The sequence below is a fragment of the Sphaerodactylus townsendi genome, linkage group LG11 (assembly GCF_021028975.2).
Source record: "Sphaerodactylus townsendi isolate TG3544 linkage group LG11, MPM_Stown_v2.3, whole genome shotgun sequence".
In the NCBI taxonomy this organism is placed as follows: Eukaryota; Metazoa; Chordata; class Lepidosauria; order Squamata; family Sphaerodactylidae; genus Sphaerodactylus; species Sphaerodactylus townsendi.
In genome coordinates this window covers 24,182,761-24,196,700 of record NC_059435.1, presented here as the reverse complement: position 1 = coordinate 24,196,700, position 13,940 = coordinate 24,182,761, and the positions used below count along the sequence as shown (strand labels likewise).

The 13,940-nt window shown below is 42.4% G+C and overlaps 1 protein-coding gene across 3 annotated transcripts in view; it reads right to left on the bottom strand.

The window, feature by feature from the left end:
• The window catches only part of TRANK1 (tetratricopeptide repeat and ankyrin repeat containing 1), a 55,530-nt gene that overhangs the window by 18,195 nt on the left and 23,395 nt on the right, over window positions 1-13,940 (bottom strand). For all 3 annotated transcript variants that reach the window (XM_048511597.1, XM_048511596.1, XM_048511598.1), the window contains exons 10-17: window positions 13,278-13,445; window positions 10,911-11,165; window positions 9,564-9,740; window positions 5,973-8,879; window positions 4,252-4,451; window positions 3,592-3,729; window positions 1,963-2,106; window positions 369-525 (exon numbers count right to left, since the gene is read on the bottom strand). In XM_048511597.1, the coding sequence (XP_048367554.1) occupies window positions 369-525; window positions 1,963-2,106; window positions 3,592-3,729; window positions 4,252-4,451; window positions 5,973-8,879; window positions 9,564-9,740; window positions 10,911-11,165; window positions 13,278-13,445 (4,146 nt within the window). The remainder of the gene's footprint in view (window positions 1-368; window positions 526-1,962; window positions 2,107-3,591; window positions 3,730-4,251; window positions 4,452-5,972; window positions 8,880-9,563; window positions 9,741-10,910; window positions 11,166-13,277; window positions 13,446-13,940) is intronic.

The window sequence follows — 13,940 nt, the reverse complement described above, 5'->3', positions numbered from 1 at the left end:
ACTGGGCAAGCCGCTACTCCTTTTTCAAAATGGCTCTCTGGCAGTTACATGCTGACCAGGAATGTAAAGTCTTTTACCTAACACAACTGATATCAACTGGAATGTCCTTAAATTGTAGGCACCAAAAAACAGCACAGCATCATCCTAAGCAGAGTTACTCCTTTCCAAGCCCACGGAAGTCAACAAACTTAAAAGGGTGCAACTCCATTAAGGATTGCACTGTCAGTTATTTCAACATTTCATTCTCAAATGAAAATTATTCAAAGCAACCAACTTAATTCCCTGTCACCTCCGTATCCGCTTACGTTATGCAAAAATCAAGTAGCAGTTCCGGATCTGTCTGTAAAGAAATCTTACACCGGCCTTACCTTTATTTTCATCTGTTTTGACAACCTGAACAAGTTCTCGCTTGATGAAATATTGAAACGCCGGTGCACGCCTGTCACAGTTTTCATCAAAGATCCACAGATTGACTCTGGCTCTTGTAATAGCGGTATATAATTGCTTTAGCTCCCCATTAAGCATCTAGAATGCAACAGTTTAAGATTCTGTAAGACACCAGTGAGGCTCTCGTAAAAGAAGGAATACTCCTAAATGCATCTGGACCAATGACTCACATTTTTAAAATTTCTATCTCACTTTCTTTGACTGGCCAAAGTACAATTTAAAGCTGACCTAATTTGGTTTAACTTATTTCTCTCTTTTTGTCTTTATATTAGTTCTCCTCAAGACATATCCTAATGAAATGTGGTACACATATTTAGGACACCATTTAAATCAAGCAGGCCAGGAAAGAAGCTTATGCCACACTGCTGCAGATTCTGGCAAAGATACTAGTTATGCACTAGATATGGCAAAGATACTAGTTAGGCACAATTATGACACAGACTCATAGCTCAAATACCATATAGCTCCCCCTACACCCTAAAGAAGAGGTAGACAACTGCAAAATGCATTATCTGAAATGAGACCTTTGAATACTGAACTATAAGCAGTGTTTTTGGTGGGGAAACGATGCTGATATTTATTTATTTATATTTATACTCCTCCCTTCCCAACAGGGCTCAGGGCGGTGAACAACAATTACAGAATTAAAACAGCAAAAACATAATCAGCATTAAAACCACTTACAGATGGCGTTAAACCCCCCCCACACACACACACACAACACCACACCCATGGGAGGCCAGTGATGATAATGATTCAGGCCAGCTGACTAGGTGGAAATGCCCAGCAGAAAAGCTCCGTATTACAGGCCCTACAGAACTCATTCAGGTCCCACGGGGCCCTGAACTCATCAGGGAGCTTATTCCATCAGGTAGGAGACAGGACTGAAAAGGCCCTGACCCTTGTGGAAGCCAGCCAGACCTCCTTTGGGCCAGGGATCTCCAGTAAGTGGCAACAAGTGGAGGGACCTGATGGGACAATAGGAGCAGAAGGATCTGATGGGGCAACCTTACACATATTCATGCACCAATTTCTATCAATTCCCATATATGACTTTGGAGAACCCGCAAAAGGTACCAATGAGGTACACAGTACCAGCAAGTACCACCACAAAAACATCCTGACGATAGGGAGTCTTCTCCACTCAATACTATTGGCTCCAAGGGCTTTTATCTTCCCATTTATTTATCTCCGTGGTGGTGAACCTTTGGCACTCCAGATGTTATGGACTTCATTTCCCATCAGCCCCTGCCAGCATGGCTAATTGGCCATGCTGACAGGGGCTGATGGGAATTGTAGTCCATAACATCTGGAGCGCCAAAGGTTCGCCATCACTGGCTTATCTTAAAAGCTTCCCAGCCTGACCCCATCAAACACTCCATCTTCACTTTCTACAACCTGTGCTCTTTGCCCAAACTGGTGGCTGAAGAATAGTCCCCCGCCAACCAAGGCTGATCCGATCACACAAATAAGCAAGTGACAGACATTAGAAAGATGGGTTTGATGAATAATTACCTTGTACATTTCCGTATTCAGAACCTGAGGTTTGCCCTGATGTTCAGTGACTTTCTCCAAGGGTGTTTCAATGATTAGCTTGTTTTCTTCAGTGAAATTACAAGAAGGAGTGAAATGGGAAATTATTTTCCATTCTTTGTATGCCTGAAATACCAGGAAAAGAATGTAGCTCAAATGCAAAATGTGTTGTATTTCATAGGATGTAACCCACTGGTCTTATATACTATCTGAGATAACACTAACATTAGAGATCCTTGTGAAAAATAGAAGCCATCTAAAACAGTGATCTTCAATCCATAAATCAGAACCCTCAGGGATTTGGCCCATCTTATTATCTAGCCTTTATGTATGTTATTATAGTCTGCCTTTCTCACTGAGACTCAAGGCAGCATAAATCAATACAACCTACAAAATGGAGTATCCCATAAGCAGTGTGGAAGGATTAGGATTCTAGAAATCTCAACCCAAGCAGAAGTATTCACATGATATGGTAGATGATGCAGAAACTATACAGGATACTACATATAACAATAGATATAAATGTTATACACAGTAATAGAGTCCTCAGCCTTTGCCTTTCATTAAATCCTCTTTCTGAATCATTCCATTATCATATAAATCAATTCCACATGTAAAAACTCCCTCCTGAGAAATTCAGGTTTGTGTAGGCAATTGGGAGTAAGCCATTCTATGAGACGGGAGCCATAACAGAGAAGGCACGTGTATGGGTACTTGCTGACCTTGCCCATTTGCAGCATTGACCTTGCCCATGTGCAGAAGGTCCTGATGAGATTAGCAAAGCAGTCATGTTGGACTATATTGAGAGAGGCGGTCTCACAGATATGAGTATCTTTGTATCCCCTTTCCTTAACCCTAATTAAAGGTCTGTCGCTTGTTCACCACCCCATTCACAAGGTCTGAGAATAAAAGGGTGGAAGACAGACAGTGATAAGGCCATAGGAAGGAACCAGCATTTTATTCATTTTATGTAGTTATACACCACGTTTCTCCTCCAATTCATCCTCACAACAACCCTGTGGCGTGCGTCAGGTTGAGAGATTGAGCCTGGCCCAAGATCACTTAGCAAGCTTCGGAATTTGAACCCAGGTCTCTCAGGTAACTAGTATGACACTCTTCATCACTACACTACAGTGGTTCTTCAGAAGTGGAAAGACAACACCTGCAGCTTGGTAAATGTTCTTTGCAAGCGTAAATTATTTGTTCAAAAGTTAAGCCCCGATACACTGGGAAAGATACTGTTAATCCCTTCTGCTGATAAAAAGGGCCATTCTATGGGCATTTGTAATTGCAGTAAGCAGACCTCAATGCAGTCATAAAAACAGTGGCAGAAAGCAAGGAATCTGGGGATGTCTGCTTGAGGGACACACTCCGTGCTGTTTGCTGATGATACAAGACACACTTCTGATTGACAAAGAAAGAGATTGCAACCCATTAAGATACACAATAATCAAAGCTGCAGATCACAGAGCAGAATGTTATGAAGAAGTGGAGAGGCCTCTTTGTCTACGCATTTGACATTTCCCCCCCACATCTATCTGCAGACTGCTCTCTCAGTCAGAAGGGCACGTGGGAATTCTGCAAAGGTAGATGGTAAAGCACTTTTCATACCTCTGAATCTGTGAAAAAGTTGTAGAGGAGCACATCATCAAATTCTAAGCCTTTTGCTTCATAAATGGTCAGCACAAGAGCCAAATTAAGTTCTTCAGGAATCCTTTCCTTTGCTGTGTCATTCGCTACCAGTATTACCTTCAACGAAATGGACAACATTAGCTCGCTATCATCGAAGCATGACCTTGATCCTATCCACTGCTTGCCAACTCCCGTTAGAATGAAGGGCTTTTGCAGCAGGGGGTGTACAAGTTTGAATCCTGGAACAGGCACTAAGACAATCATTGGAATTCTCAATGTTGGGGGGGAAAAGACATCGTTTCAAAAATGATTCATTTATTGAAACAAATTCAAGACAGCTCACTGTGATTTATAGTAGTAATAATAGAAGCTTGGATCCCACAGGAAATTTTTGCTCATTTCCCCATCCCATAATACACCCCCCATTCTTACATCATTCTGTCTCTGGGGGAAATTTCTGTTTCTCAGATTTCAGAGATCATTGTGGCCTGCAGGCAAAGATGGCCTATTCTGCTGACAGAAATTCCTTCCATGAGAGCCAAGCCATTGTAAGGGATCATGAGAACAACAGGTTCTGACACAGAATTTGGCCACAAACACAGACCATCTGCCCAATATCTTGTACTAAGTAAAGCAAACCTGATGCGCTCCAAATTCTATTGGCTGTGTTTTCCTTTTGTTGCCTCTCAGCAAAATGGCCAGATCACTAACACTGCAAGATTCCAACACAGTGGGTTTAGGCCCATCAAAGAGACCTAGATCCCTGGGAAGCCGATCAAAAGATTCAGGAAAATAGTACTGAAGCAAATCAACAACTCCAGAGGCCAAGTGAAGAATCCCTGCAAAGACAAGTGAGCAAAACTGACACATTAAAGCTTCCTCCCAGGCAGAACATGGAAAATAAAAAGAACAACAATAATCTCCGGATGTCAGCAGATGTTTGACTTAAAACGGTTACTGCAGTAGACAGACCTCTCAGACCTATAGCCTATAACTAGTTTTGTTGATGTTTTACAGAAGTGATAGGCAAATATGACTAACCCTTGGTCCATGCTTATTTATATGTTTATGCCCTGTTTGTCTCCCCAGCAAGATCCAAAGCAGTTTCTGATGTCTTATGTAACATGGAAACTCAGGTATCTTGCCATGAACAGAGATACATAGGATCAGAAAAAGTAACATGGCTTGCCAACACAACCCGCCCATTTAAACTTGCACTGACATCCAGAACTGTCACCACAACAGCCACAGATATACACAAGTCAGCCAACGAAAAACTAAAAGGTTCTACAAAACAGCCATTTTCAGGGTTGGCAGAAATATAGGAAATGAAATTTGCCTTTAGCGAATGTTCTGCCCCTAAGCATTTCTTCCTTGCTCCAAGAGGATTACATTTTGCATTGTACCTTTGTGCCCCAATTCCCTTCTTTGCACACTCCCTCCCCGCCTTCTGACTAGGCTAAAAGGGCACAGGGATCTCCATTCCTACTAGTATCTGACAAAAGGAGCTTTGTCTCTTGGAAGCTCATGCCCTGGAAATCGTGTTACTACTAGACTCCAATCTTGCTGTTCTGCTACAGACCAACATGGCAACCCGCCTGAAACCATCCCACTGAAGAAATATGAAAATGCCCAATCCACATTGTACAGCCATTGCCAGGTCAAATAATATAAAGCATTTGTGTTGGTTAAAATCAAGACACAGAGGAAACACTAGAATTATGAGACCAAGGCACCATTTTTAAGTCAAAGAAAACATTTGCCGTTCAGCCTTGGTGAAATATATTACTTTAAAGGTAGAGAGCGGCTACATTAGAAGTCACAACAAAATAAGATTAAACAGAGGTTTGTTGATATCAGGAATGAACACAACTTGCTTGCTGGGATTGCATGCTCTCCTCGCCTCTCATAAATGCAGATGATCGAAAGCTTCTTGATTTGATCACCTACTATTAGCCATGACAACCAAATGCAAGCATCTGTACAAGCTGGCGGTTGTTTACTACTCGAAAACAGGGATTTTAAGCCTGGTTCAGAATCCCCAGTCTGTGGGGATGTACTCCAGTTTTCTCCAACATTTGCTTTTGGATGCCGTGGTCTGAACGGAAAACTTTTCAACCAAGCTCAGGAGATAACAGGAAGAGAGAGAGGAATGTAATCATGCAAATGAAAATAAACTGCATTCATTCCAAATATCAGCAAGTCTCCGTTTCATCCATGCAACCATCCTGTACCAAATGGTTTATTCTTGCTTGCTCAACTTGATTCTTACACATCTTTTGCATCACAAAATACAAACAACTTCTTTTTCATCCTCCCATTCTGGCAGCCACGTAACGGTAAATATAAAGTTTCAATACCTGAATGAGATCTGTAGTTCTGATACAGCTGATATATCCTTTTTGGCTTTCTTACAACGCGCTGTTTCTTGACAGTAGAGCTTACACTGGCATAATGGAAAAGTGATCTCAGGTCGCTGAAACGAAAAGCAACTCCTTTCATGATGCTCTGGGCGGTGTCGCCAGTCAGGAACATTGCGTTTGGGTCATCAATGCATTTCATTAGTAACACAAGCTCTGCCTGAGTAAAATCCTGAATTTCGTCCCCATAAAGTTCGTGGATGCACCATGGGAGGTCATCGAGCCTCATGAGTCTTTGAGACAAGTTGTACAGAAGATCTTCCTCATCAAAATAACCTCTCTGTGATTTTATCTGCTGGTAAACAGAGAAAAGTTGATAAATTTCACTGCGATCCTCTTTGAAGTTTGGAGATCTCTTCCGGCCAAGTTTTTTATATTCTTCTTCTGTCAGTATGCCCTGGGGACTGCTCAATGCTTCGATAGATCCTTTCAAAAATGATTTTATTTCTTTCCAAACCAATGCTGGGTTATAAGGACATTTGCCTTTGACCATATGGGGCCAGATTTCATTAGCAAATACATCGTATGTCACATAGACTCGAGGATCATGCTCTTTAGGGTGAATTTCTGCAGCCTTTTCATCCTCGTCATAATCCACTTCTATATCAACATCATCATCTTCCTCTTGCCAATTTGAGATAAGAAAATCTTCTTTAGTGGACCAGCCAGTAATGGTGTGCTTGAGACTTCCATCTTCATTCCTATGGAAGAACGGGTCTGGCATTGAGGCATCAAGCAAGAGAACCCATTGTTGAGATGTGAGGAAGAGGGGGAAATTTTCATCCTTAACATCTTGAAGTCTGTAAACGGTTGCCTCAAGAGGTCTGAAATGACTAGTTGCCTTGGCAGATTTACTCAGCTCAGTGAAGTTCTTCTGAACTTCTTGGCAAAGGACATGATTTTTAGTAATGAATATCTGATGCAGATGTTCCAGTTTCTCAGATTCTTTGGCAGCCTGTCCCTCTTCTTCCCCGCAGTCATACACACAATTTATTTCTGCATCATCTACCCCTGAAGAGTCTTGGTCATCCTCATCTGGTTGTTGCTCATCATCTGTACTCTCTACTGTGTCCAGTTCAGTAGAATCACCAGAGTTGCAGCTGTCTTGTTTTCCACCATGGTCTTCCTCCTCAGCAGCAGCTGCATTTTCCAACTGAATATCAAATTTTAGTCTGCGCCACATCTGTCGGACCAGCAATGGACCTCCCGCGCACTCTGCTTTTTCCCAGTAAGAGTGAAATTTCTTCCAAAGCCTATACAAGCAGCAAGTCGTCTTTCCTGTCCCACTCCGTCCAATTAAGATGATTGGCTCTAATGGCTTAGGGTTCAAATCAATGACGGCGTATTCCAATTCACCCACTCTGAAGGGGTATTCAACAGTAGAACTCATATCGTTTATAATGTTGAGTGCCATGTTAGTACTGAAACTATGAAACTTCATTATATTGTATTCTGTTTCTACTGCACTAGCTGGGGGGAAGTATTCAGGTACATCACGGCCTTTCAACTTTTCCGGCTTGGTGTCTTCAACATAAAACCGAGGGATGCGCTTCTGCGTTTTCAGGTTAGATGAAATGACAGCTGTATTGATACCTTTCAGTTTTTTTCTCAAGATGCACGAAAGGCCACGCTTGTATGCGCTGCATGTTGTTTTTATAGCCTGGTCAAGTTTGTTGTGGTCAAGTACAATGTCCCACAGCCGAATCATTTCAGTGTAAACTCTCCCCGTTTTTTCTGTAGGGTGAACCGGATGCTCATGCTCTATGATCGTTTCTGCATTCTCACTGCAACGGGGAGAAAAATCTATAGCGAGCTCCCAAAGCATCCTTGCCCCCTTGTCCAACTTTGCTTCATAAAGTTGAATGTCAGCGTTCAGGTGCTTCAGCCGCTTCTGTAGACCCTGAGTCCACTCTCCATTTCCTAGCTGTTGAATTGCATGGATTATTTTCTTCTTTATGTAGTGAGGAGTGCTCTTGTTTCCTAACTTCTTCAGCATTTCAGATGTACACTCGATTTCCCAAGTCATGTTATCGAAGTCTTCAGTGTGTGCCTCAATCTCCTGTATTTGCTGATCATCTTCAGTGGCTTCTTCCTCTTCTTCTTTGGACTCGTTAAACTCAGCACAGGTCTCCTCCACTAGATCTCGACTGCTGACTAAAACATAATGATCCAACCCCTCGTGTCTAAAGCTGCGATGCTCACCCTTTTCATCTTCACTCGTAGCCATGGACGGCTTTAGTGCTTCAGATGACACCAAATCCGTTTTTATCAAGGCCCTATCCAACGCGAATTTCTGGATTAAATTTGCAATTCCTTGCACAAGACCTTCGCGTAGCGTCAATGGCTCATTACCGTTCCTATGTGCCAAATTTTTCACTCCAGCATCTTCTGTCTCTTCCCACTTAGAGCAATCTCCCTCCCATGGCGATTTTCCATGTGGCATTTTTGATACCGGTGCAGATGACGAAAGCTTTGTGCTTTTTGGCTGAGATTTGTTGTTGGCTGCAGTCAACTTGGCCATTCGGGCTACTTGTGCAACTGGATCGTGTCGACACCTCTTCTTGTTCTCAGCCACGGCTTCATTCCAAGCAATAAGCACGGGGTCATTTTTTTTCTTCCTGTAATTCACATCTCTCCCCAAGTTATTTTTTAGATTAAAATTAATAGAAAACTTTGCTAGCAAGCCTAGCATTTTCTTGACCTGCTTTGTCGCACTTTTCTGAATAATAATGTGCATTACTGTATTTCCATTCTTATCCTGGACATTAGGATTAAGGTATGAAAATTTGGATGGATCTGAATCATACAAATCTAGAAGGTAGCTCAGGAACTGCAAACCAATGTCATCTGGGGAGAAAAAGCAAACTGAGATAAGAAAAAGTCAAAAAAATTATCAATCATTTGTTCCTATTTTAGCAGTGTAATCTTAAGTATAGTTATCGACTTCCATGTCCACTTAAGTCAGACTATTTAATTCTGCTTAGGATTGCACTGTAAGACACCTGATGAAACTCATTTCTGTTACAGAGGCTTTCCCAGTCTTCCACACCCTCCTACAGATTTATTTAACTATAGGATTTCCCCTTGTGGCAGACATTTCTGTCCTCCAACAAGAAAAGTCAATGGTTTGGATCTTATAGATCTATTCCATTAACAGTGATGCTTTCCACAGCACAACTGACATCTACTGACATCTACATCAAGGCAAGATTCCTTGAACCAGAATGAATCTAATGGATCTAGCCCACAGCATAAAGAGATAGATGCTGAAGTAAAGGAATATTCTACGTTGCTGGAAGCAGTTTTGGAAAGTGTACTGCTTCTTCTCCACCTGGAAGTGCCAGGGACTGAATCGGCCTGCAAAGCCCAATTTCTAGCAATGAGCTACGGCCTCTCTCAAGTGACCATTTAATGTTGCTGTGAATCACTTGAATGGGATGCACACTATAACACCACCTTCCCATCAGCAAAGGGATGCTGGTGGAGAGGAGTTCTAGGAAGCTTGTGAACCTATCCAAACCAAACACTTACCTTTGTGCTCAAAACATATGGACAGTGCAGCATGTAAAGGTGTGTCACCTTCCGCAATGGAAAAAAGTAGAGGATTTGAGCGAGAGCTCAGCAGCAGATACGCCAACTCAAAATCATTGTTCTGCAAGCATTTCTGAAGTGGCCTTTCATGGAGGGTTCCAGTCCCCTCAGGTGATGCTTTGAAAACAGATTACAAAGCACAACATTGTAGTCATTTGCTATTAAGGGGTGGGGGCATCATGGAATGCATGAGTCAGTTCAATGGTTAGTGCAAATAACTAGAAAGCATTTCGTTTATATTTAAGATACTGGCAACAAGAGGTTCTCTTGGGTCCTGGCTGTTCAGCTGGAAGAGAAAATGAGCTACATGTGCAGTTTTCATCATGTAGGTCCTTGCTTTTTAAAGGGCGCTGGTTCTTCAAACAGCAGCAAGGCTTTCTTACAGCCTCTACAGCTAAAGACAGATTAAGAGACACACACAGGCAGACTCCATAATGTCATCTTGCGTTAAGCAAGATGGAGCTGTAAAGACTATGTGTTCCGTGTCTCGCTGCCAGTCCTCAACCCAGACACAGTGGAGGGAGATGCCGTAATTCACACCCAAATCCTGAATACAGCGAACCTTCAGCATCTTATTTGCAAAAAAAAAAAGAAATTATTTTACAACTGATCAGCTGGAAGGTCTTGTTGTCATTTACATTAAAGCGTCCATAGTGTTTTTATCTTGTATTTCCTCAAAGGAGACCAAGGCAGCTTACATGGTTCTCCCCCTTTCTATCTTCGCAACAACACTGTGAGGTAGATCTGATTAAGTGACACAATGGCAGAGCAGTCTCCTCAGTCCTAGTCCACCTCTTGAAATTATTCCAGACTGGTTCCAATTCCATTGAAGTGTGTAGGGTTGTCATTTAAGCAATATGACTTCCATGGGAACACCAAGTCACTCAACAGTGCCAAAAATTCAACTGAGTTTGGTTATAGCCCCCTGAAAATTTACCTCATGAACCTAGATAACTGCCACCCTAATCACAATAAACTTTTATTCATGAGACACTACTGAAGATTTTTCAAATCACAGGTGAGCACACACAAATCACAGGTGAGCACACACTCTATATCTTTTCCCACCAGGCACTAGGACCCAAGCAGAGCATTCTAAAACAAAGACAGTCCAGCATGTGGTGGATGAAGTTACAATTAGTTCTTTTGATGGAAAGGGGTATAGAGTATCTTATAAATATCTCATATTTTAAAAGATAGTGAAGACGGTGACTTTTAAGACATCTGTTTTGGTCAAGAATAGATTCAGATTTTCTGTATAACATTTCAGCATCCAGGAGTTTTTACCTCCTCTATCTATCAGGCATCGTATGAGCTGTACTCGTAGCTCATCACTCCTGCCCATACAATTCAAGATGGTGCCAATGTCAAGATCAGAGAGGTTGCAGTTTTTAACAGGACCGTCTCCTGGCGTCATCTCCTTCGTGGCCTTCCGGGTCAGCAGCAACAGAACTTCATGCCACTTTTTCTTCTTTATCAACAGCTTTATCAGGTTGCTACTGAAGGCAGGAGGGATGTCACAGACCACCTCTTCAGGGATTTCTGTCGACATACACAAGATGGAGCCACGGTCAGAATAGAAAGTCAACAGAACCAAACTTCAGAGGCACAAACATATAAGTTGCTCTTCCATTCTGAAACTGGCCGTGTGGTGCTGTCTGATTGGCAGCCTTTGGCAGGGAGGGTGGGGAACAGGACTCAATCGCATCATTCATCTCTCTTGCATTCCACATTGACCCTGCTGGCTTACCACTGACGGTAGTAGCACTAGTATGACTCAGTTTAGACCACAGTTAGCGAACTGGGCACCAGTATCACAAATTTGAGCTCTCTCTCATCCGCCCCCCCGCTCCAAAACTCATTTTGCAACTTCCCCCTCTTTTGCTGCTCATTTAATGTTACATTTGCCAACTATAGCAAATGAGATTCCTTTTTAAAGCAAGTTTGAAAATGTACTTCAAAACCACAGTTCAGATGAGGAACACGGGCTAAAAAAATCTGTTAAGTAAAACTGGTCCCTAGGGGTTCCCCCCCCCCCCTGAAGTTTCCAAAAACCAGATCTGCATTTTTGTACATCAATGACTTGCAGACTACCAGACCAACTGCAGCTCAGCAGCTTTTATCGTTCTTTCTAAGTACTTCCCTGCAACATTTTCTAGATTTTCTGTAATGTCAATGCATACTTACTTCAACTGCTTTTCTAGCACCACTTTACCTGGGGGCCTTCTTATAGCCTCTCAGGGAATGATTAGCATGATAATGGTATCACTTACACATTAGTTGTTACTTACACATTATTGCACAAAAATAAGCACAGGAGCATATTTTTGCTAAGAGAAAGGGGCATGTGGAAGTCGTTGAAAACAATACACCACAAAAGCAAACATTAGAAAAGCCTTCTCAAAAAGTCACCCAAAAAATCAGGAAATGTGTTGTTTCCTCTGCCATCTCTTTAAGATAAGAACAATGTGCTGAACACACCATTGTTTCATCCCCAGCATCTTAGAGAGTTTCCCTTTGTGGTAGGGATACAGAACCCTCTCCCATTACAAAGGTATTATAAACGCTAAATCACAAATAAGTCCAAGGTACGTCAAACTTCTTGGCAAACACTGAAAGACTCTTTAAGTGAGACAAGGGTGACAAAGCCTGTCTCCTTTTGATAATCCACTGATGCAATACGATGCCGCAGCTCCTCCACTCAGCTGGTCAGCTTTCGCTGCACCTTTAAAGGTCCAAAGTCTGCTGTCCAGGGAAGGACCTTTAAAAAATTGCAGCAAAGACTCGAATTGCTACATCAATTCCACTCAAATATTAATGTGGAGAAGCTGCCATTGTGTTCAGTGAATCTGGACCACATTAGTCAGGGTTTTATGCTACGAAACCCAAGCTAGTGACTCTTCGATCAGGAGAGGCCAATCTACTGGTGGTCCCTGGCCCTCGAAGCGACAACGGCTGGAGCCTCCACACGTGGGCCTGCAGAGCATTTCACGGCTCTGGCCCCTGGCCTGGTGGAACAGCTTCCTCCCCACAACCGGGCCCTCAAGGGACCCTTGCCCGTGAGTTCACTTCGCGAGGGCCTGTAAAGGACGGAGCCTGTTCCATACGGGCCTTTGGAGGAACCAGCCGTTGAAGGTGCCCCCCCCTTTTTTGGCCCTGACATCTGGGCCAATTGTCATCCTAGACTCGCCATTCCTCCCTTTTGGAGGGGGAGGGAATTTTTAGAATTGGAACGTTGGACGCCACTGCTCCTCCCTTTTGAGGGAGAAACGGGAGTTATAGTAGTAGACTGTTGAATGCCATTTATTTTATTGTCCCTTATTATATTTATTAGATATGCTTTATGGTTTCGCTGCTTTTAAATGTTTTAATTGATTATGTTGTCCTTTTGTGTTGTACACCGCCCGGAGCCCTTCGGGGATGGGGCGGTATAAAAATCCAAAAAATAAATAAATTAAATAAAATACACACAAAGCAGCTGATAATTCAGTCAATAATAATACTTAACATTCATCCTGCAGCTTCTCTATACAGGTTGAAGGCACTTCACAGAAATATTGACTACCAGGTAAGACTGGGTTTTATTCCATTTCAGAAACCAGAAATATACCACTAGCTTCTATCGAATACTTCAAGGGAGGAAACACACCACACCTCTGACTGTAGGCAGCTGATTCAGAAGCTTCCGAACAGATTTATGCTCTAGCAGGTTGGTGACGTGCGCGCTGTGTTCCGAGTGGCAAAATTTCTCAAACTGGTCAAAAACCTCCTGAAGCAAAGTAGCAGAAGCCGGGGGGGATTCTGCTTCAGTCTGTTCTGCAACTGAACAACATGGAAAAACACAGTGATGACCAGAGGTGGGATCCAGCAGGTTCTCACCAGTTCCCGAGAGTGGGTTAGTAATTATTTGTGTGTGCCGAGAGGGGGTTACTAATTGGGTCTGCTTTTCCATTAGAAATTCCATTAGGTCCAGAAATCATAAAGTTCTGTTGTTTCCTATGTGGCTGGTTAGCGAAGGTAGAAAACGGGATAATTCTCCCTGTTGGGCTGTTTTAAAAACATGTTTTAGAAATATAGTAAAGTTCCTTGTTTAAGGAAAGTATCCTTCTTTTGATTTCTAGAAACAAAATTAAGTATTTGAAAGTATTAAGTATTTGACAGGCAGTCAATTAGAGGAGTTGTTTCTGTTGGCAGTGAATGATAGGACTTGCTATAATGAGTTTAAATTATGGACAGAAAGATACCAGCTGGAAATTAGGAACTTTTTTTTACAGTAAGAGTTTTTTACAGTAACAGAGAAATTATTAATGCCCCGCC